Raw genomic sequence first — 24,097 nt, forward strand, 5'->3', positions numbered from 1 at the left:
GTTGGACAAATGCCATTCAGCCTAATGGGAGAGCATCATGTTCTGCTTTAGAATGTCACAATGTACGTTCTAATTTGTTTCCCTCAATGAACTGCAGCATGGTTCCAGTAATTCATGCTCTTGGACAGGTTGTCTTCAGCAAACTGTTTGCAGGCTTTCTTGTGAGCCAGCTCAAAAGAGGCCATGAAAACCTCCGTTGCAGTGTGCAGTGCATAGCCTGAGCATTGACAAGCAGACCTTCCGCTTCTGCAACCTTTAAAGCAATGCAGGCAGCACTTATGCATCTGTTTTTTGAAGCGAACTTCTGCACCTGACGCACAGCACGAGGACTCAAATTCTTTAATAGACCCTTGTGAGGCCTGTTCCGAGTGGAACCCATTTTGGAAAATCTCTGAATGACGCTGGACACTGTACTTTAACTCAGTTTCAGAGTGTTACCGATCTTCTTATAGCCTGGGTCATCTTTGTAGAGAGCAACAATTTTAATTCTCAAATCCTCAGACAGTTCTTTGCCATGGGGTGCCATGTTCAACATCCAGTGGTCAGTATGAGAGAATTGTACTAAAAGCACCAAATTTTAACTGGTCAAATACAATATACACTGATTTTTATGGTCCTGTCAAGCAGACAAAAAAAACATGATATGTGGCTTTGCATGGTTACACTACGTACAGCTGTTATCACTTAGGGTGTACTCAATTTTGTGGGCAGTTATTTTAACAATAATGGCTGTATGTTGAATTATTTCAGAGGACAGTAAATCTGTAATGCTATACAAGCTGCACACTGACTATTTTAAAATATATCCTAGTTTAATCTAATATTATTGTCCCTTCAGAATAGTTGCTGAAATGTGAGAGGTGTACTTACTTTAGTGAGATACTGTGTGTGTGTATATATATATATATATATATATATATATATATATATATATATATATATATATATATATATATATATGGAGGGGTCTGAAATTGTCATCGTAGGTGCTTGTCCACTGTAAGAGACATAATAAAAAAAAAATCCAGAAATCACAATGTATGATTTTTTAACTATTTATTTGTATGATACAGCTGCAAATAAGTATTTGAACACCTGAGAAAGTCAATGTTAATATTTGGTACAGTAGCCTTTGTATGCAATTACAGAGGTCAAACGTTTCCTGTAGTTTTTCACCAGGTTTGCACACACTGCAGGAGGGATTTTGGCCCACTCCTCCACACAGATCTTCTCTAGATCAGTCAGGTTTCTGGCCTGTCGCTGAGAAACACGGAGTTTGAGCTCCCTCCAAAGATTCTCTATTGGGTTTAGGTCTGGAGACTGGCTAGGCCACGCCAGAACCTTGATATGCTTCTTACAGAGCCATTTCTTGGTTATCCTGGCTGTGTGCCTCGGGTCATTGTCATGTTGGAAGACCCAGCCTCGACCCATCTTTAATGCTCTAACTGAGGGAAGGAGGTTGTTCCCCAAAATCTCGCAATACATGGCCCCGGTCATCCTCTCCTTAATACAGTGCAGTCGCCCTGTCCCATGTGCAGAAAAACACCCCCAAAGCATGATGCTACCACCCCAATGCTTCACAGTAGGGATGGTGTTCTTGGGATGGTACTCATCATTCTTCTTCCTCCAAACACATTTAGTGGAATTATGACCCAAAAGTTCTATTTTGGTCTCATCCGACCACATGACTTTCTCCCATGACTCCTCTGGATCATCCAAACGGTCATTGGCAAACTTAAGACGTGCCTGGAAATGTGTTGGTTTAAGCAGGGAAACCTTCCGTGCCATGCATGATTTCAAACCATGACGTCTTAGTGTATTACCAACAGTAACCTTGGAAACGGTGGTCCCAGCTCTTTTCAGGTCATTGACCAGCTCCTCCCGTGTAGTTCTGGGCTGATTTCTCACCTTCCTTAGGATCATTGAGACCCCACGAGGTGAGATCTTGCATGGAGCCCCAGTCCGAGGGGGTTTGACAGTCATGTTTAGCTTCTTCCATTTTCTAATGATTGCTCCAACAGTGGACCTTTTTTCACCAAGCTGCTTGGCAATTTCCCCGTAGTGTCTTTGGACAGCTCTTTGGTCTTGGCCATGTTAGTAGTTGGATTCTTACTGATTGTATGGGGTGGACAGGTGTCTTTATGCAGCTAACGACCTCAAACAGGTGCATCTAATTTAGGATAATAAATGTAGTGGAGGTGGACATTTTAAAGGCAGACTAACAGGTCTTTGAGGGTCAGAATTCTAGCTGATAGACAGGTGTTCAAATACTTATTTGCAGCTGTATCATACAAATAAATAGTTTAAAAATCATAAATTGTGATTTCTGGAATTTCTTTTTTAGATTATGTCTCTCACAGTGGACATGCACCTACGATGACAATTTCAGACCCCTCCATGATTTCTAAGTGGGAGAACTTGCAAAATAGCAGGGTGTTCAAATACTTATTTTCCTCACTGTGTGTATATATATATATATATATATATATATATATATATATATATATATATATATATATATATATATATATATGTGTGTGTGTGTGTGTGTGTGTGTGTGTGTGTGTGTGTGTGTGTGTGTGTGTGTGTGTGTGTGTGTGTATATATATGTGTATGTATGTATATAAATACATGTATATTTAGAGAGAGATGCACTATAACAGCTTCGAATGCCACACAGTATTCTTTACTTTATGTCTACATATAACTGTTTCACAAAGCACACAAAAATTCTATTACTTAACTGTTTGTCACAAGTATGGGGTTTCTGACTGGCATTGCAACAAAAGAATGGCTTTGTCCACAATCTTCAGTACTGTATAAACTGACTGAGCACTTAGGCACTGCTTTTCCTGTCTCTTATATTCTGACACTGCTGTTTATAGGACTGTGGTGAGACCTGCGATGTTGTATGGTTTAGAGACAGTGGCATTGAGTAAAAGACAGGAGGTGGAGCTGGAGGGAGCAGAGCTGAAGATGTTGAGGTTTTCATTAGGAGTGATGAGGATGGACAGGATTAGAAATGAGTTTATAAGAGGGACTGCGCATTGTACTACGTTTTGGAGACAAGGTGAGGGAGGTGAGATGGTTTGGACATGTGCAGAGGAGGGACATGGGGTATATCGGTAGGAAAATGCTGAGGGTGGAGCTATCGGAAAGAAGGAAAAGAGAAGGAGGTTCATGGTTGTGGTGAGGGAAGACATGCAGGTAGTTGGTTTGAAAGAGGCAGATGTAGAGGTATGGTGAGTCCTATGTGGTTTTCTTTATGCTACACTACCTATTACATACATGATCTGTTACCTACATGTTTTTATTTGAAAGCACAACATTAGTTTTAGATAGAGAATATGAAACTTGGATGTAGTTTATGATTGTATGAATTAATATATGATGTAATATATGACTATATGAATTTGTTTGCCAGTGAAAGATGGGCTCCAAATCCGGTTCTTCTCAAAGTTTTTTCCTACGTATGTCCTTCAGATAAAATTATTTTTTGCTTATCTCTAACTGGTTACTCTAATCTATCATCCAACAATAAAATATAAATAATCAAACAAATTGCTTTACAAGGCCTGATCTGCTTTTTAACAAGATTTTAATATCCTATTTTGCCCTATGAGTCTGCAGCAAGTGGCCACTCCTTTTTCTTCAACACTGAATGTCTCTATATAATGGCTTACAGACACACCACAGTCACTGTAAAGAGCAAAGTAATAAACACAGCACAGACCATACAGCATACTCACAATTAATCTATACTAGGAAGTTTTAGATTTCTTTAATTCAACATGACCAGGATTCGGAGACACATAGCAAATGTGTGCAGGGCACACACTGGCCCACTTTCACAGGCTTATGATGGATAGCACCACCTCGACATATCTGCTGAATTCATAGTTTGACAACATCTGCGGGCGGCTAAGGAACACAGGTTAGCCTAGCTTACTGGCCCTTGTATTTGTCTTCCAAAACGGTGGTGGGCCGTCAGGACTGATGAAAACAACAGCCCGAGATCTTAAGTTCCCAGCGGTGTACTTTGTAAAGCAAACTGCTTCTGCATCCACACTTCATTATACTGGACAGAAATGGCTCAACTTGGACAGGAAGAATACATCTTCATTATTCACAAAATAATTACAGCATTAAGGAAGGGCCTTTGGAATTCTTTTCAATTTTATGAACGATTCTCAATTAGGATTTACTTTTTTGTACATAATGGCATTATAATTTAATTATGAATGTTGTTTATGTATTACCATTAACAATTCCGAAGCTAACTTGTACTATTCTTCACACATCCAGGTTCTTTCTGTATTTAAAGAGTAGCCTTAAATCATTATGGCATCATGGCCTCAGAAATCAACAAAGTTAAACTTTAGTATGATATACTCCTGCAACACCTGATCTTCCACTCCAACCCATGCAAACCATATCTTCATGGAGCTAACTTTGCTACCACTTCCACAGATATCCTATAATTCCATTCATACCATCTATATATATATATATAACGTACAGTACATACGTATATATACTGTTAAATCCCTTAACAAAAGTGAAAAGTGCCTAGGAACAAAACAAAAACAATTAGTATCTAATTATGACTAAAATTACCCAGGGTTATAGCTGTAATATTTTTAACGTGCATAAGAAGGAAGGAAGAAGGAAGACGCCTGTTGAGAGATTCTGGTGAGACAAACCATGTAAACACTCAGACCTTTTCAAACTTTCGGGGGACAACCGATGTAGAGTTGTTATAAACACAAAACATAAAAGTAAAACACACTGTCAGTGTTCTCTGGGTTTTGCTTGCTCTTACAAAGAGTTAGACAGGCACACTTCTCTTTTAGATAAGAGTGATCGAGGTTTTAGCTTGGGGTTTCAAAACCCTCATGTTTTCCTAAAAAGTAATTTAAAAGAAATGCAGACGAAGCCTGTGTTGTTAGAGAGGAGTAGCTCAGGCCTCCCATTGGAGTAAGGATCACTACATTATGAGGAAAGACACTCAGTTCCAAATAAAGTTTGTCATATTAAACAAAATCTTATTGCACGTCTCTACCAACTTGCAGTTTTTCATCGCTGAAAACATTTCAGTATGAGTGAATTACATAACTGTATGATGGTTTAATACCTTCAAGGGCTTCTCATATGAATATGTTGAGTAAAATTAATTCATTTATCAACAATATTTCCAAGTCACAGTACGAAAAGGATGAAAGGAAGTACATTATCCTCTTTGACGTGTAATTCATGCTCATGCATCTGCTGCAATATCTGTTAGTGCAGTTTTTCAATCCTTCAAAGAGAGTGGAAGGCAATCAGCACACGCAATTTAGAACAATAGCACCCAATGTATTGTATATACACATTTATATGAAAATACATATTTGCGATATCACACAGGGATTACTGAGAACGCCTTCACTGATTGTGTTAAAGTAAGAAAAACTTTAAGTACAATTATCTCCTTGTAGTATGTAGGATGTTTAACATGGCACCTAAAAACTCTTTAAAGAATTATTGCTCTATATAAAGTTGGCCTAGGCTATAAGAAGATCGGTAACACCCTGAAACTAAATTACAGTACAGTAGCCAAGGTCATACGGATGTTTTTACAAAATTGGTTCCATTCGGAAAATGCCACGCAAGGGTCCATCTAAGAAGTTAAATCCTCGTTTTGTGCGTCAGATGCAGAAGCTGGCTTCAAAAAAACCCGCAAACGATTTGCTGACAACCTGTCCAAGAGCATGAATTACTGGAACCATGTATCCTGTGTCTGATGAGACCAGGATAAACTTGTTTGGTTCAGATGGTGTCCAGCATGTGTGGCGACGCCCTGTTGATGAGTACCAATAAAATTGTGTCTTGCCTACAGTCAAGCATGGTGGTGGTAGCATTATGATCTGAGGCTGCATGGGTGCTTCAGGTACTGGGGAGCTGCGGTTCATTGAGGAATCATGGATTTCAACATGTACTGTGACATTCTAAAAGCAGAACATGATGCCCTCCCTTCAGAAACTGGGTCGAAACGGCAGTTTTCCAACATAATAATGACCCCAAACACAGCACCAAGATGATAACTGCCTTGCTGAGGAAGCTGAAGGTGAAGGTGATGGAGTGGTCAAGTATGTCTTCAGCTCCCAATTGAGCCCCTGTGGGGCATCCTCAAGCAGAATGTGGAGTGGAACATCCAACAGCTCTGTGATGTTACTATGGAGAAGTGGAAGAGGATCCCAGCAAGGCAGTGCTAAATAACAATGGTGCTCATACAAAATGGGACTTTGGACACAGTTTTGACATTGTTCACTTGTTCAGGGTGTATTCACTTTTGTTGCCAGTTATTTTGACAATAATGGCTGTGTTATTTTCAGAGTGAGTTATTTTCAGAGGACAGTAAATCTGAAGAGTACATTAAATATAGACGAGTTTCGCAGCCAATGAGTACAGAGGTATTACTGTATTTTGTTTTAGTCCTCCCAAGCCATGAGGCGCATAAGGCGGCAAGGGCCTGATGGCTTAATTGTGGTTTCCGTAGCATTGTTGTTACGGGTTGCGTTTCTAGCCCAATCCCACCCTCCTCCTTTCCAGCTGGGCTTGGGAATGTCCATGGATCCCATTCCCATTTCCACAACTGAGCACCTATGGGGGTTATGGGCCTTGCTCAAGGGCCTGAGAATAGTAGCCTGGTATGCCCAGGACCCAAAATCCCCAGATCCAATGCCTTAACCACATATAATATGCAGTATATATACTCTTAGCACTATATACTGAATATATTGCTAAAAGTTCACATGTATGCATATCTTAATGAGTGATTCTTAAAATCATCTCTTTGTTGATATAATTTTGGCTTTTGTGTTGCTCCCTTCATCATGTCTATGCAACGAAAGACTGAAGAAAATATTCGGAACATGTGTTAAAGTTCAAATTGGTTTAGATTGTTGTCTTTGCTTTCATGCATAAGGCAATGATATACTAATAAACTCACTAATGTATAATATTAGCAAAGGCATGGCTTAGCGCATCATTATATGGTTCACATTCTCCATATCCAAATCCTAGACGACCAGTCATCTGTGCTAAATTAGTGGCTCAAAAGGGTGTGTGGGAGAAATAAACACCCTCCCCCATTCAATATGCACACACACATATGCACACATACCCATACACACACACACACACACACACACACACACACACACACACACACACACACACACACACACAATTCAGATAACTGTCATTACGGATAATAGAGGTTTGAAGTGTGTGTGGTGGTATTGTCTTCCTCTGACATCCTTCCATAGTCCCATAGGTCACATTTGCACCTCTCACTTCTCTGCTTTTCCAACTACCCTTAGATTTGAATTAATGCGATCTGAGTCCAAAGGGGAGTCAATGGGAAATGGCCTGGTCGAGAAAACAAAAACGATTCCTTTATACAAATTTTATCAAACAGACTGCAATAAAAAAACAAAAAATAATACCTGTCAGTAATATGTTGCATATTGATATACACTCCAATAAGATGCACTGCAGCAGAGTCAGATATAACGTAGAGAGAAAGTCAGTATCTATCACATAATCTATTCAGACAGACTATTCAGACAAAATAGGAGCAACAACAATGAACTTTTTCAGGGATATGATTAATATGATCATATATAGGAAAAAGATTGGAAAAGTTTAGTGAATTGCACAAGTCCTAATATGCAGACTGAGACTGATATGTATTCCCAGTGGTCATTTAACTTAAACTAGCCATTTTGGTCACATGTTGGCCAAGAGAGAAGCCATGTGTGGTCTCAAATTAGATGATCTCCAGAGAGGTGGTCAGCAAAAAAGCAATAGACAAAAAAAGCTGAGTAATCTGAAAAAAGAGGGAATGTGTATTGGTCCCCTGATTTGTTAAAGCCCTGAGTGTAAAATGGAGTAGCTCTGTGAGCACACGCTTTGTCAACCCTGCCAAGCGAGCGCCTTCCCTGGTGTGTTGTCAAACTGAGATGGTCAATGGAGATGTCAGGCTGAGGGGCAGCACAAACCTCAACATATGGGAGGACTGTCACACCTTAACTATGCTGAATGAAACCATAGCAACAAAGATATGGAGAGGTAAAAAGGGAGAATAAAAGAACGAGACAAAAAATAAAACTGAGAAGAAAAGCAGGAGGAGTAATGGAGAAATTTTTTTCATAAAGGAGATCTGATTTCCATGACAACCCTGGCTAGGTAATGGTGAGTAGCGAGAATAGCAGAAGGAAAAATACTCAATGTACAGTATTATATGTCTACTCATTCCAAAGGTTGCCAGACTTGGAACTCTCTGAAGAGGAAAACTGATTAAAAAAGAGAGTTGGCTGGACATGACAAAAAAATACAGACAGAGAGAGAGAAAGAGAGAGAGAAAGAGAGAGAGAGAGAGAGAGAGACAGAGAGACAGAGAGACAGAGAGACAGATAAAAAAAAGTGGTCTGGGTAACCCATAAATGTATGGTATTTGCCCATTGTTCAGCCTTTGAAAGCTGGGATCTTTTATTAATGCTTATCATTATTGCAGAAGGTTGCATGAAATAGACATGTAAAGGAGAAGGTTTAACTTTTTAAATAGTTGAAATATTGTAAGAAAAAAATTACAAATTTGTTATTCATAAAATGGGAAAAAAAAAACAAACCCTGCCATATTGCATTGCCACTGGCCACTGCCAAAAGCTCACTCAACTGTCCTTCTCTCTTTGTGTTCAGATTTTCTGGAGGAAAAAGATCAGCTTAATAATTCACGTTTATGCTTGATTTAAGACAGCTCTTGTTTTTCAGAATGCTTTCGTCATTAAAACCAATACATCAGTTATTGCCTATTATATTCACTTAGAGCTGCTTTCGAGGTGGAAGGTGAGGTGATTAGTCTCAGTTGCTACACACATTTACTTTCATATCATATCAGCACAGAGCTAAGATGCAATTACAGTCATAGTTCAAGGCAGGTTCTGATTATACACACCTTCAAAGGATCTGTTTAGTGGTCATGGTTAACCACCATTTATCTAGAACATCATTTTAAAAGGTGCTCAGCCATACTACTCTTTTTGCAATTATCTTGATTGGAAGATTTAGAAAATATTGGAGTAAAAAAATTGGAAAATTAGAAGCGCATGGAGTTTTTGTCTTTGTTTTTCTATTGTTAAGTAAGTTTAAATACTACTACTACCAATAATAATAATAATAATAATAATAATAATTATAATAATAATAATAATAATAATAATAATAATAATAATAATAATACTTCCCGTGGGCTCACCACCTGCAGGAGGGACCGTAAGGGACCGGTGCTGAGAGGATTGGGCAGCAGTCGAAGGCGGGGGCCTTGACAGCCCGATCCCTGGACACGGAGAAGTGTCTGGGGAATCTGCTAAGACTGCTGCCCCCGCGACCCGAATTACAGATAAGCGGGAGAAGATGAATGAATGAATGATTAAATAATAATAATAATAATAATAATAATAATAATAGTAATAATATTAATAATAATAATAAAAGATGAGGTGATATGGGTAATTCCAAATGGGTAATTTTCAAATGGCGACTTTGAAAAAATGAATAATGAAATAATAGTAAAAGTTACAAGTTGCAAAAGTTGCTTAGATTTGCAAAATTTAAATGAGTGAGATACTTAGATATGAGATATAAGTGAGATATAAGTCACTTTTAAACTTTTGTGCAAGCTAGGGTTTTGATCACAAACTTGATCATCTATCCCATTCTGTGACCCTAGCATGACACACACCAAGGTCCAGCTTTAAGCAGAAGCCCTCTTGGTGTTTCCCAATTCACTGCACACCACTCTGATGATTACATTCCACAAGACAAGATAAATGGTGTGGTATGACAGACATTCTAGCCAAGCCTCCCATTTACTTCCCATGGGACAGTGTGTGTGTGTGTGTGTGTGTGTGTGTGTGTGTGTGTGTGTGTGTGTGTGTGTGTGTGTGTGTGTGTGTGTGTGTGTGTGTGTATGTGTGTGTGTGTGTATATACCACAAAAAGTCTGTGGCTTTTTTCTATTCCTCTTTTGACAGGTTGTTTGTTTTATGATTAGAAAAATATATTATAAAAATATTATCTATGAATATTTTGGTAAAATCAAATGTCAAAACAAATCTCTAGGCTACCGTCAGCTTATTGATCATTCACAAATAACAAGGGTTGTGTTGCAAAATTTTGAGTTTGGCCCCACTGGTGCTAGTTCTAGTTTTAGTAGTCATGTCTCTGCCAGCATACAACAAGAAAAAATATCTAAATTCTTCTCAATTATTATTTTCCACATATAATTAGAAAAAAAAAAAACAGCTAATTTCATTTAATGCAAAACCACAAGAATCATTGGAATCTCAGATGATAACCCTGTGGGATAATAGCATCATCCATGAAATGATCATGAACACTATGCACATTGCACACAATTGAAAACAAGTCAGCCAAATACTAATCTCGGTAAGTGCAGGGTTGGACGAAATTATAACTTCATTAGCAAACCCACTGGGCAAATGAAAGCTCCAATGCACTTACCCAGTCTTGTGTTTTGGTTACTTAAAACTCTAGGCTACAATATTTGGCTATAATAATTGATCTCAAAAATAGATGGTGTAGTTAGCTAGTACAGTGCATGAATACAAAAAAGTTGTTCAAACAAGCCAGACTAAATTATTAATCCAATTAAAAATTAATAATCAGATTTCTCTAAATAAATAATACAATCTCTATAGAAAAAACTCTGTTTATATATATTCTTTACCTTCTCCCCCGACAAATCAGCACCAGAATCTTTGTCTAACTACATGTACCGAATTCAACCTGGCCTACAAATATGGTACACTAGAACACTCAGACCCTCTGAAAAACACATTCATTCGATAACTGATCTCACACACACACACACACACACACACACACACACACACACACACCTATATAACTCACTAACAAGCCTTTCTGACCCTATAATACACCTTCAGTTTTTTGTTTGTTTTTTCAATCTTTAATCTTTTTTTATTTCCCAATGTTCTTGACTAACTTTTTTTCAATGCTGTTTACCTACAGTATACCCTGACCATAGCCTGTTTTACAATCAGTTTTGGATTGTGCCTCTGTTTCTTTTTTGCAATGTAAATAAAATTATTAATTATCTGCACATGCATCCTCATTAGCCTCCCTGCATCCCGGCAAATTATGAGTTGTTTTTTTCTAGTTCCTGAAACATACATACTGTAACCACTATATTAAAAACCCTCTGAACCTACTCGTCTGCCAGGCAGCTATAAATTAAACTCTCAAAACCTGAACACATACTATGCTTCTCTTGTGTGGATAGGTTATGAGTTTGTATAAATTGTAAATAATGTATCCAATGCATCAAACACTGAAGCAAACCTTCAAACCCCATGGCACATCAAGTGATAGATTTAGCATTCATATCTTGTGCATTTTGATTACATGTACACATTTATTAGTAATTTTTATCTTCAGTTTCTACATTTATTCAAAATAACTATTAGGCAAATGACAAAAAAAAAAGAAAAATTTTGGTAAAATGATCAAATTTAATGCATAAGTTGATTTTGTACAAATGATTTTCGCAAATCTTGCTTGGGGCAAAACTCCAAAGATCATCATGTCCCACATCATTGTTTCTGCGATATTCATATCCAATTCTTCACTGCATAACAGATGGACATATAAATGGGGTGATTTTTTTTTTATGATACCACAGGGAAAATAAATCAGTGATTTTTTAAAATAAAAACATAAAAACCAGGAGTACTCTGGTGTAGCCACATTGAAATACGTTTAAAATAAATGTATATTTCAACTCTAAAATAAATCTATACTGAGCCACTGTATGGCCAGAAAGCAAGGGCCGGCACACTGTTTTTCGCTATGTAAAACATTAATTACTTTCATGTGTTCATGTGTTCACTTCCTTACAACTATCTTATCTGATTCTACTCTCCCAAGAAACCAAAATGCAAAGATTTTTAATGTGCAGCTAGACGGCAAGCCCAGAATAGTGCATGACACTCTCTGCATTACCCTACACACACTGGGACTGAAATCAGACCCCATGAAGAGGTACACAATAAAAACTCTCACAACAATAGTCTCCTGCCAAAAAGGGCCTGAATTCAATTCTCTGTTCATTTTTTCCCTCAATAACTTTGAGGGTCTGCTTTGCCAAATATCAGGGGGAGTTAGGACCTGGTGGACTCACTCCACTAGGGTGTTGCTCTCCTGAAAATTAGAAGCAGACGCCCAGTTTTTTTTTTTTCTTTCTTTCTCTCCTTTTTGTCTTCTGACAGAGGGAGGGGGCAAGTAGGATAGATGGAGGGGGTCTGGAACTGTTTTTGTAGCCACATCTTGTAGGAAATCCTGAACAGAAAATGTTAACGAGAGACACAAAAAACCACCAGAACTGTCTGCCCCCTCCTCATACTCAGTGTGACAGCAGCACATACAGGCAAGAAGGCTAGCCCCAGTAAACTCTCTCTCACTCTCTTTTTCTCTCAACACACACACACATGCACATATCCCACACACACATTGTCTCACATAGAGCATTAGAACATTGCAACTCCCTCTCCAAGGCACACACACAACTCCTCCAACTAAATTACAGCCCCACAATGGATTCCAATAAAGCATAGGGGGTTGGGGTTTAGAAAACTGAAACCATATAAAAATTAAGACGTGTTCTGGGGAAGCCTGACTGCAACACTTAATCTAACCCAGATCACAAAGACTGATTTGTACACTTGTTGCATGCAAGGCTCCAAATTACCACGTACTGGTGATGTCCTTGAACCAAAAAAGCAAAAAGTAAAAAACAAACAAAAAAAAAAAACAAGCAGGCAATTCAAATGGCGGATAATGAAAAACAAATATCATGACATGATTGCATACACAAAGGACTTTCCGTTTAGTCCCCAAGTGGTGCTATTTTTAACACATTACCCCTTTTCTAAATTAATCATGTCACTCATATGCGATCTCATCAAGAATACAGTCACAAAAGGGTAGAGAATGATCCAGGTGAGGACATAACATTCAGGGGTGAGGTTTCTCTATGATCTTTCATGCTTATTTAGAGTCAGTGGCATCACCTTCCGTCTTTAGCAATAATGGATTGAAAACTGTAAATGTCACCATTTTTTTCATGTCAACTCCTGCAGTAACAGCAACACACAAAGCCTTGCCTTATTGTTTGCCACTGCAAGAGCACAACACGTCCCAGTAAAAATCAATGAAGCGCTACATAGTAATTAGTGTACAGTGGTGGAATTCTTGGAAGATTTCTCCACATACGCTCCCCCTCCCCATCTGCAATTCAGGTTTGGCAAAGCAGTGACCGCATAAACTATAATGTTAAATAGGTGTTCCTCTGGAAAGGCATTGTGTAAGGGATAATGTACAACCAATCAGTTATTATTACTACAAAATCAAGAGCGTGTGTAGGACACCGAAAGAAACTGAAAAAAAAAAATGGTTTCCATCACAACAACACAAAGGAGTTCAATAGTAAGCAGAATTAGAGGTACAGCAGAGCTAGAAGAGTTTGAGTTAATACACAATTGTTTATCTAGCGGCCAATAATACATTGTGTAAAATCTGCTACTAGAGATACACTATATTTTTTAAGCCTGGCCCTTAGATTTGTGTGAACACTAGTTCAAGTAAAGAAAAATGGCAACACTATAAAATTGTATGCCTTGAACTTTGTAGTAACAGATTGGGGAAGAGCCACAAATAGCTGGATGGTCTTCCAAAACCTTTGTCAATATAATGTATATAAGGAGTCTTCATAAACCACTACTCAGATTGCTACTGCTATCCTATATGATAGTGTGACTCTGACTTTGTGGTAACAGTTTGGGAAAGAACCACATATTGTCCATATAGTGTATCTGCTCCAAAGATTAAAAACACAATAAACTGATTTTTTTGTGCTGCTGCAGAACCACTTTCGCATGCTGGGGGACTGTTTAAACAGCTAAGAAGCTTAAAAAAATATGTATAGGATGAATGCATGCAAATCTTTTTTGTAATTCACTTGATGCTAAATTTCCAAATAGTTAATTATGTGGTCTATATTATTTTCTGTTGGTTTTCTTCATTCACACATGCTGAAAATTTTTTATTTTTTGGGTATGTAAAAACATTTGGCAATGAAAACGGTGCTGTTATTGGGATGCAGGCTAGAAATAAGTACTGGTCAGTCCTGGTGTCTATCACTGCCACCTAAAATCCTAGACAGGCCAGTGAAGATTGATAAACAATCAGGAATTCCTCAACTCTTGAGGAGTGACAATCCCTCCTCACATTCACACACACACACACACACACACACACACACACACACACACACACACACACACGCACTACACACATATACAAAAACATACACACAGAAACACACACACATATTCATGATGGTGCCTGAACAAAAGTACACAAAGAAGATGGATGGGTAAAAAATAAAAACCAAGACTGTAAAATAGGTGTAAATCCAATAAAGTGAAAAAGTCACATCAGATCTAAAAGCAGAGAAGTCCAGGCCACTATGAGAAACGTGTGACACTGTGACAGTGACTGGATTATATAGGAGGTTGTTACTTATGCTCTAGAAAAGTGTATTAGAGGATAGTTGAGGCTCAATCTCACTGGTCATAGCACAAAGAGAAAGTGAATAGAAATGGTAGAGGTAACAAGCTTCAGAGGCCATATGGGAATTTGGTTAAGCTGGCCAACATACATCCCACACCTTCCAATTCGTGCTCTCTCTCTCTCTCTCTCTCTCTCTCTCTCTCTCTCTCTCTCTCTGCCATTCCTCTCAGCCCAAGTCTCCTCCAATTCTCTAATGAGAAAAAGCTGGTAAGAAAATCCTGGCCTGATTCCTACATAAACTTACAGACATCTCACGGAAAAGCCCAGAGAGAAAGCGAGAAAAAAAAAGTAGGAAGGAGTGAAACAGAGAAGAGGGAGATCAAACAAAAGTTAAGAAAGTTCTGAAAATGAACAAAACAGAATAAGCATGTCACTTCTATCATATATGGCAGTTTTCCTCATGATACATATAGTATTTGTTTCTTATTGCTGTCTTATAAGCTAATGGCAAGATATCATTTATCATATGGAGCAGCTTTTACAAGTAAACTGAATGGATGTATTAATTTTCAACAGATGAACTGCTCCGTTTTAACACACACACACACACACACACACACACACACACACACACACACACACACACACACACACACACACACACACATTTTAAACACTTCCACACCAATTTTCAATCCTGTTGTTTGTGTAAGAAATAAAAAAAGCCAAGGCATGCTATAATAGGAAAATATTGTTTTTCCCCCTCAGTAGTTTTATTCCTTTTATACCACAGTTATTTGCCAACTACTATATTCTTTATATTTATTAAAGGACGACATATGACAAAATTAAACAATTTATAGTTGCATTTACTGTTGTCAACAAAACAAGTCCGTTCCTTTTTCATGTGTTGTAACAGCTATAAACAGTCGTTCTCTCACCCGCCCCTCGTCTCTCCCTCTCATTTCTCTCTCGATCTACAGATGATAAAATGCAGCTTGTCATTTTACTGACAAACCACAAAGTCATCTGCCCTGCAGACTTTTCCACAGTGTAATAATCCCCTCAAAGCTTCACTTGATGTGGAGGCTCCTTCCGTAAACGTGAAATAAACATTCTCCAGAACAAACAGAATGTGTAACCATAACAGCTACTCTAGCTCAAGACTTGTTTATTACTGTGTTTATTGAGAATTAGAAATTCAATTTAAGACTTTTAACCTAATATAAGCACATTCATATAAGCCTGTGATTTACTTTGCTGCCTTTCACAAAACAAAATGTGAACCTTGTGACCAATCAGAATTAAGGAGGATAAGGAGGGTTTATTAATAAGGAAACCAGAGAAATAGATTGCAAAGACACACAACTATATATATATATATATATAAAAAAAAAAAAAAATGTGTAAGGCTATATTTAAAATATATTACATTACTATATAAAGCATGAAATCATTATATTACCAATCAAGAGCCTCAGTTAATGTCCACATCAACCAACAGAATGGGAAAGAACAGGATATGAAGAGAAATCTGAGGCCACAATGAGCACAGGCTTATATTCACCAAATCTAGAGTTTCAAAAGGGTGATGTTTTTTGCAATCATCAACCGTGTCTGCCTGTGAAACTGCCACGCACAGGATTATTTTTGTTGTTGTGTTGTTTTTCGCACTGTTCCATCTGTCACTAACAAATACGCCATGCTCAAAAATGACATTTTCTCCATTCTGATGTTGGATGTAAACATTAACTAAAGCCTTGTTTTTGCATGACTGTATACTTTGTGCTGCTGCTACATGACGATAACTGTTTTAATATCTGAATAAAAAAAGAGAAGGTATTCACATTAAAGTGGCTGATCAGTCAGTATGCCAAAAAACTTACGCAAGCACTCATTCTTACGTAAGTGTGAATAAAAAAGATAAATAATGCATCTCAAACTAAAACACAAAATTCATGCTGAAATGCAGTGATGTAATGGCACTAGATTTAATATAAGACTATGCTTAGACAGAAGCTTGTCTACTGAGAATTTAGTAAGACATGAAAACAGCAGTAATTTAAAGTACAGATTAGCTGATGTGTAATTATATCTACCCTTCCTCTTCAAACTCCTGCCTTATAGATGACTAGCTTTGACAGGGCCTCATAATGAGTGTGCATTAATTCAAGGCCGTGGCATGTATGATCTCCTGCCTGAAATGTCTTATAGAGAGAAAAGGAAAAGGAAAGGAAAAAAAGGAATCATAGAATTATGAATTATTAAATAGAAAGTAATGGCATTTTCTGCCTGACAAAAATTGTTTGAAAAACCCTTTTAGACTTTTTGTATAAATGTGAAATTAGCTGCTTGATCGTGATTAATTGGCAATAATTAAGACCATGAATGCTGCAGAAGTCGAAATCATCTCTCATAAATCACCAATATGATAGCATTTGGCAATGAGGTACCAATTATACCAGGAGTAACAATGCATAAGAAGCACAAAGCTGCCAAGCTGATTGCGCTGGTGATATTATGAGAGCACAGAGACGGTAGCAGGAGGTGCCAACAGCTGAAGCACTTTCAAAAAGAATGAAAATTTTGCACTCATGATGGGAATGTTTGCTAATGAACTGACCTCTTTACAAGCTCCATTCCACATCCTGAAAAAATCAACCAGCGCTAAATCATGTCCCTGGAACAAAAAAGGCATTTGTTTGAATTGTGTGAACAGACAAGAACTTTGAATTAGCACAGAAGCAAAGCATAGACATTTCCTGAGATTGAGTACAGTTCTGCTAGGCTCCCTTAAACGCAAAATGAGTAAACACAGAGGAAAGGGAAAAAGCTTCTCTGTGTTTGTCGAATCGAGAGGCAATGGTATTGAACATTTTCAAACACTAAATGTGAAGATCTACAACAACCTGATGGTATCAGGAAGATGTCCTGCTGTCAGCGCCAAAACACACAGACAGGAGAACAAGCACATACACACAACGCGGGTTTCGGGGAGCTTCCAGAATGCTCTGGCAAGGCAAATAAGAATTCATTTGAGCTCAGCAGCTTTATGTCTGTATTATGTATAGTCTAATTACATGTTCTAATCACACATTATATGTTTGGAATTAGTAGGTATTTCATGTGTAAATAAAATCAGACAGGAAAATTTCCTTTAAAAATAGGCATAAGCACTTCATACTTCTAATACATAGTCACACTACTCCTTGTAAAGTTTGGATATGGTAAATGCTCCATACTTGTGAGCGAGCAGGCCAGACATTTTCTGCTGGTTAAGTAAGTGTTCGCTTCATGTTCTATTTTACAGACTGATTAGATAAGCCAACAACTATTTATTTCTTGAGATAGAAGCAAGACATAGGAAACTGGCAGAAAGAAAGAAAAAAAGAACAATTTGAGGCAATTTTCCAAACTTTTTAAAAGTCCATTATACATCCGTAATTTTAGTCTAAGTAAAACTGCCAGCACGGCCAAGAGAATTTTTCTGGCGCTAGCCAGAATAATAGGCGACACCTAAAGGAATCCTGTATGTCTGCCCCACGCTCATTTCTCAGTCATTTGTAGAACCATTAGAGAAGATTTTCCAGACATCAAACTGCAAATCATTCACTAAGCACTCAAACTCTCTCACACAGGCTGCACCGCAAGCGCCAAATATTAGGCAGAACTTGAATACAACTAAAAGACAACCGCTACAGCTATAACATGCCATAAGGAACTGAGCTATAGGAGTGAGCAAATAAAGCGTGGATACAAACAAATTGAATCATAGGGCATAAGTTGATCAGTGTATCATGAATGTGTACACCAATTATGCAGGATTATTTCCATACTGCATAAGGTTTCGGGAAAAAAAAAATCATCAAAAAGCATTTAAACTCTGGGAATTATAAAATAGCACATTGAGACTAAGGGTCCTTCCTCTTCAGAGAATTTAGAGAATTGTTACTTGCTTCCAATGATTAGAGTGTCTAATCAGTCATACTGTAGCTACATTATAAAAGTATTTTAAAACAGTGACCTTTATGCAATAGCCAGTGGAAGTAAACTGTATATTTGCAATGTACATCTCAATAAAAGCTTTCTGTATTAAGCCTTCAGAATTTGTGTCACAGCTCACATCAACACATTGATGTCAAGCATCGAAATGTCCATGTGAACTACTGATTAATGTGAACACAGTATAGAGCAGTACTGAACATGTAATAGGGAAGAGATACTCATTGTCTACATGATACATATACTATAAAACAGTTTTTCAGTCAAAATAACATCCTGTACAACCCAAGTGCTGAATGAAAATCTAGATTGTTTAATTACATTTTAATGATAATTGAGTATTCTTTTTAGATAGATGTTCTTTGAGTGCTGAAGCGAGTCACTCTGTTGGGATACACCACACACTTGCAGTCTTCAATCAGACACCATTTCACATGAGCAAACACACTGCCTATGTATCTGAGTAGGAGGATGAATCTGGGACAATGAATGTCCTATAGCTCAGTTAATGAGGTCCCTTTTGGGTCTTTTTTTGCAGAAACAAATGCATGGGACCTTAAAAGCAAAGGAGTCGATAAAAAAATTGTGGCCTTTTAATGATATGGAAATGCGGTGAAGCAAACAGGCCCTGTTATCGTTGAGGAATCCCAGACGTCCAATACCTCTGTAATAGCTGAAGCCAAAAGAACCACACGTTTTTCCTGAAGCCAGTGGTGGCCTTTGACAGCCATTTTGCAGAGATGTAGGCTTCTGTGGTAAAGGAAAGAGCGTGAGGACGACTGAGAAACAAGCGAAGAGTAAGACAAGTGTGTTTGATTGGGCAGCTTTTCAGAGCCCGCAAGAGTGATCATATTTCGCTGCGAAGAAAAACAAAGCATCTGCACCCAGACATCACAATCAGGTCCAGCCTGCTCGCCTGTCCAAAAAGGCATTCTTTCCTTCAGAGAAACTGCTGTGAGTCCATCCCAAACCAAACAGAACACCTACACTAAGAAGCATCACCCACTGCCTGCATGCCCCCGATTCACATGTGAACCACAAAGAGTTCTGCATTCGCACCAGCCGCACAAACTATGACATCTTTTCTGCCACCACTAAACTGCTATTAAAAAGAGAAAATGGAGATTCTAAATGTCTATTGGCTTAAAAGACAATTACTTAAGCATGCATCACAATAAACAACAGAATTATCTTTTATTACAAACTTTTTTACTATTTATTATCTTTATTTACAAACTCCGACTATTGTCTCATCTTCTGTCGTTTTTAACATTTTCCTTTCATGTCTTTTGTTGATAATATATACCTAGTGCAGAAAATTCTGAATTCAGCCTGAGTGGAGTATTATGTAAATAATGTAACAGGCAATGTTCCTCATTTTCCTGTGCTGAGGAGAAAGCCGTGGTGCCAGACAGCAGGTGTCTCATTGAAAAGCCTCTATGGAAACCTGTGAGACAGTCACACTACAGCAAAGCAGCTGTGATTCATACGCAGCCTGACTAACGTTCTCAACCGAGCAGGTACAGTACGGATACTGAAAGGTGATGGCTGAGTGCATGGACAAGATGATGCCACAGAAAAACAGGGGCCCTAGAAAATATTTTTTAATACAGAGACTGGAGAAGCCAATGACAGTAAATTCTTACAGCATACAGGGATCAGGGATAAGTAGCAGAAAATGACACTGATTTATTTAAAGTGTCCACTCTAATCCCTTGTTCATGACAATGAAAACACCCAGTCAGCAACAGAGCTCATCAGTGTGACACTGACAACTGAGGAGATTTCATGAACAGTCACAGACAGACAGCGAGTTTGTTGGCTAATGAGGTACAATGACCTCCCTTGGCTTGTCTGTCAGACTTATGCTTGAATGCAGCATTATCCAAGTGGTCATAAACTACTGTGATGATATTTGTGCCAGGCAAAACTCATAAAATCTAATATCTCATCTCTGTCTTTTTGCCTTGCAGAGACAGACATGCCTAAAGCTTAAAAAAACTCATTATAAGCAATCACTTAAGCCATGAATGCCCAATATCCAGTCATATTAGTATTCTACACTATTAGTAATCTAATACAATGAAATTAGACAGCATAGGGAAAATATGCATTTGCCTTATGAAGCATCTCTTTTAAAAGCATGCACAAAAAAAAAAAAGAAAAAAAAAAAAGGCATTTTCATAATGTTTTTGCTTTTAGGCCACAATTTTTTTAAACATCTTCACACTTATAATTTAAACAAAATGAGTCACATTTGTTATACTCTAGTCATGCACCATACCTGCACAGGTGTGTTTATGGCCTGGCACACACCTCCTTTCCCAGCCACATGAGGCAAACAGATCTTATACTTTGACAATAAAAGGATATGGATTGCAGACCATTTTCAGACACCAACTCCTCGGACGTGTGGTTTGCTTCAGGTAGAAGAAAACAACAGGTGCCAGTGAGGGATAGGGCAATGCCTCTTCACCTTCTTCCGGTGAAGTGGCTTCTTCAGACAGTGGGCCTCCTGCACTCTCCCTCCTCTCTGCTCCACCATGAGCTTCATCATCGGCTCCTTGCTCTCCTCCACCACCAGACAAATCATTCAGTCGGATGAAGGTCCTGGGCAGCGAGGATGTAGCATCTCCCTCCTCTGCTGGGTGTTCCTCGGAAATATTTCCTCCATCCTCAGCCATCATTCACCTCCTTGTCGGATGATGGGTGTGAATTAAAAATAATAAATAATCATAAATAATGAGGCAAATGACCTGTAATGGGGCATCTTAAGTTTTTCCTTGTAAGAAAAAAAATGAACAGTTGTACTTTATTTTTTTAACTAAACAAGACATTCATATATTTTTGTTTTAATATGTAAAGTATTTTCCTGTTAATGTAACTATATATTTTTTTTTTGACTTGCAGATATGAGTGGGAGTATTCTTTAAGCCTATACTCGATGTAAACTGTTATTAGAAGCAAAGGGTTTTCAGTGGGAGAAGCAGGAGCAAACAATTCAGTCATTATTTTTTATAATAACCGCTGCCAGCAAGTTAAACGAACCTCAGTGAGGAAAATCCTGTTAAACAAAGCCATTTGGGTGCAGTCAATGCAGGTCTATTCAAAAGTGCAATGTTAAACAACACATTCAACAATGTTTTATATTAAAGCAAGCCATCGGAACTGAGGATTGTTTGATGCGCGTGTACAAGCGATCATAAGAATGATGAATGAACAAGACGGGCACCGCGCGCGCGCTTTAAACACAACCGGGTGTCAGATGGCGCAACGTTTTCTTACCTGTAGGCTTAATTGCTTTTGGTTTTAACCCCAGACGAAACTCACTCATCGCATGATCGTTTCCGATGGCAAGAACAAAAAAAAGTAGCCTGAAGACAGAAAGCTGGCGAAAAGTCAGGTTCGCGCGCGGAGCTTCCAGGTGATGCTTGGAGCGCAGGCGCGTTTCCGGACGTCGCGCGAGAGCCACATGCCCTCCAAAGTGCGCAGAGCTCAGCGATGTCTCACCGCGAGAAGCTTCTGCTCGGCAGAGCGATGGGAATCCGAAGAAGAAGCCCGCAACTCCTCGGAGAATAGTGAGACAACGATGAGCAAAGCAACTGTCCGAAAACTGTCGGCTCCTCCAGGGCGAGCTCCACTGTTTCTCCGCCGAGCGCGCGCTCTTTCATGGAACATCAGGTTGAACAGACACGAAGTTTTTTGTTTGCTTGTTTGTTTGTTTTTTTGTTTGCTTAATTACTATTTGTTCTCCTGAAACATCGATGGCATACAATCCAAATGGTCCCCTATGTTTACAAATACATAAGATATTTTCATGTTCTTTTCTTAAGGTGCGGAGTTTCTGCGGGCTCCACACCGTCCAACAAAGTGTGGCGACGCAAACGGAAAAAGGGGGGACATTTTTGCTTGTTTTCTAGACAAAATCGTGGTCCATTATTGCGAAAATATGCACCAAACAAAATCTCAACGCTCTCCTCGAGTCGGCAAAAACGCTCTGGAGCTCGAAAGCGCCCATCCAAACCTATGCACAGCTGGATTTGGGTTTAGTTTTCAGGCCCCGCCTTTTTGCGAGCGCATCAGCCAATTAAAAGCAGCCAAAAGTCAGCGCGCGTTTTAATAGGCTGGAGAAAGTGCCAACCAAACCCGCGACGCGCATAGCGAACGAGACACATCTGGAATTGTATAGTTTACCGGCAGCCAATAAAAAGCGCGGAATTCTAATTGGACTTGGAGAAATTTATGATTGGATAACGCTTGTTATTCGTAAGGAATCCCTGTAGGTGCATTCTGGAATTCAAGGGCTAATTAACTACTTATGTATTATTAATTAATTATTTATTAGTGCAAAACGCCATAATACATTTATATGTACTTCATGTACCGCCGTTCAATGTACTGTATCCTTTGCTTGTTTTATGCTTAAAGTTGTACGTGGTATATTCTGTAATGTCCTTAAACAAAGACAAAAATACATACTATCTATAGCAAAAATAAATAAATAAATAAATAAAAATAAAATTCACTGTTTGGAATGTTATCTGATGCACTCGAGCAGTCTACTGTCTTTGGGCATCTGGTGAAAATATGTCGTGACAGCACACCCAGTATAATAACACAAGGGGGAAAGCGAGGTAATCCCAACAAACAAGTCTGATGGAGATGGAATAAACAGAATATTCCAAACAAACCAGAACATAGTGCAGCAAACTGAATGAACTGAAACAGTTTTATGATTCATTTCACACCGGCAATGAAACTTTCAAGTTGATGGAGCATGACACTGTACTTACCAGCAGAGCAGGACCACCACACTGAGGCTTTACCACACTGCCACCTATGGTGAAAAACATTTACGCAAGCATAACCGGGGAGAATAAGGGGGAAAAGAATTATATTGATGGAAGAAAGAGACTGAGGTGAGCAGTTTTGTCCTTCGTTATAAAATAAATCATCATAACACATCACAGTGCTTCAGACTGCAGAAGAAGATCTACCAAAACAGTGTGAAATATAGCCTGTGGAGATTATTTCCATCAAACAAAATAAAAAAAGGTGTTTTTTTTATTATGTTTGTTTGCAATTTAATATTACTTCAAAGACACAATCCGTTTTTTCAACAAAAAAGACAGGGGTATTTTTCTTATAAATACTGCTTCAAATGGACTGGAATTATAATAAGGCAAATATACACATAATATTTTCCATTATGTCTTTGCATGTTTGTGTTTAAAATGTAGGTAGAACATGACATTCGTTATTATTAATACAAATGACTGCCGGTGACAACAGAACGTTGACCTTTTTATGTACAACTTGATGCTACATGCATTATAAACACATATTATAACAATGTAATATATGTGTATATGTATTATAACAATACACATCTTAGATTTATACTTAATAATTTAATTATTATTAAATAACTAAGTCGA

At 38.3% G+C, this 24,097-nt stretch overlaps 1 protein-coding gene across 19 annotated transcripts in view; it reads right to left on the reverse strand.

Annotated features, from left to right (window-relative positions):
• cacna1g (calcium channel, voltage-dependent, T type, alpha 1G subunit) overlaps positions 1 to 22,685 on the reverse strand; it is a 179,927-nt gene extending 157,242 nt beyond the window's left edge. For 17 of the 19 annotated variants that reach the window (XM_083556200.1, XM_083556199.1, XM_083556191.1 and 14 more), the window contains exons 1-2: positions 21,945 to 22,658; positions 21,033 to 21,353 (exon numbers count right to left, since the gene is read on the reverse strand). In XM_083556200.1, the coding sequence (XP_083412326.1) occupies positions 21,033 to 21,346 (314 nt within the window). In that variant the 5' untranslated portion in view covers positions 21,347 to 21,353; positions 21,945 to 22,658. Of the gene's footprint in view, positions 1 to 21,032; positions 21,354 to 21,944 lie in introns of all 19 variants that reach the window. The other 2 variants (XM_083556190.1, XM_083556186.1) reach the window with 1 other exon arrangement.
• Positions 22,686 to 24,097: the final 1,412 nt, after the last annotated feature.

The sequence above is a fragment of the Silurus aristotelis genome (genome assembly GCF_946808225.1).
Source record: "Silurus aristotelis genome assembly, chromosome: 12".
Taxonomy (NCBI): Eukaryota; Metazoa; Chordata; class Actinopteri; order Siluriformes; family Siluridae; genus Silurus; species Silurus aristotelis.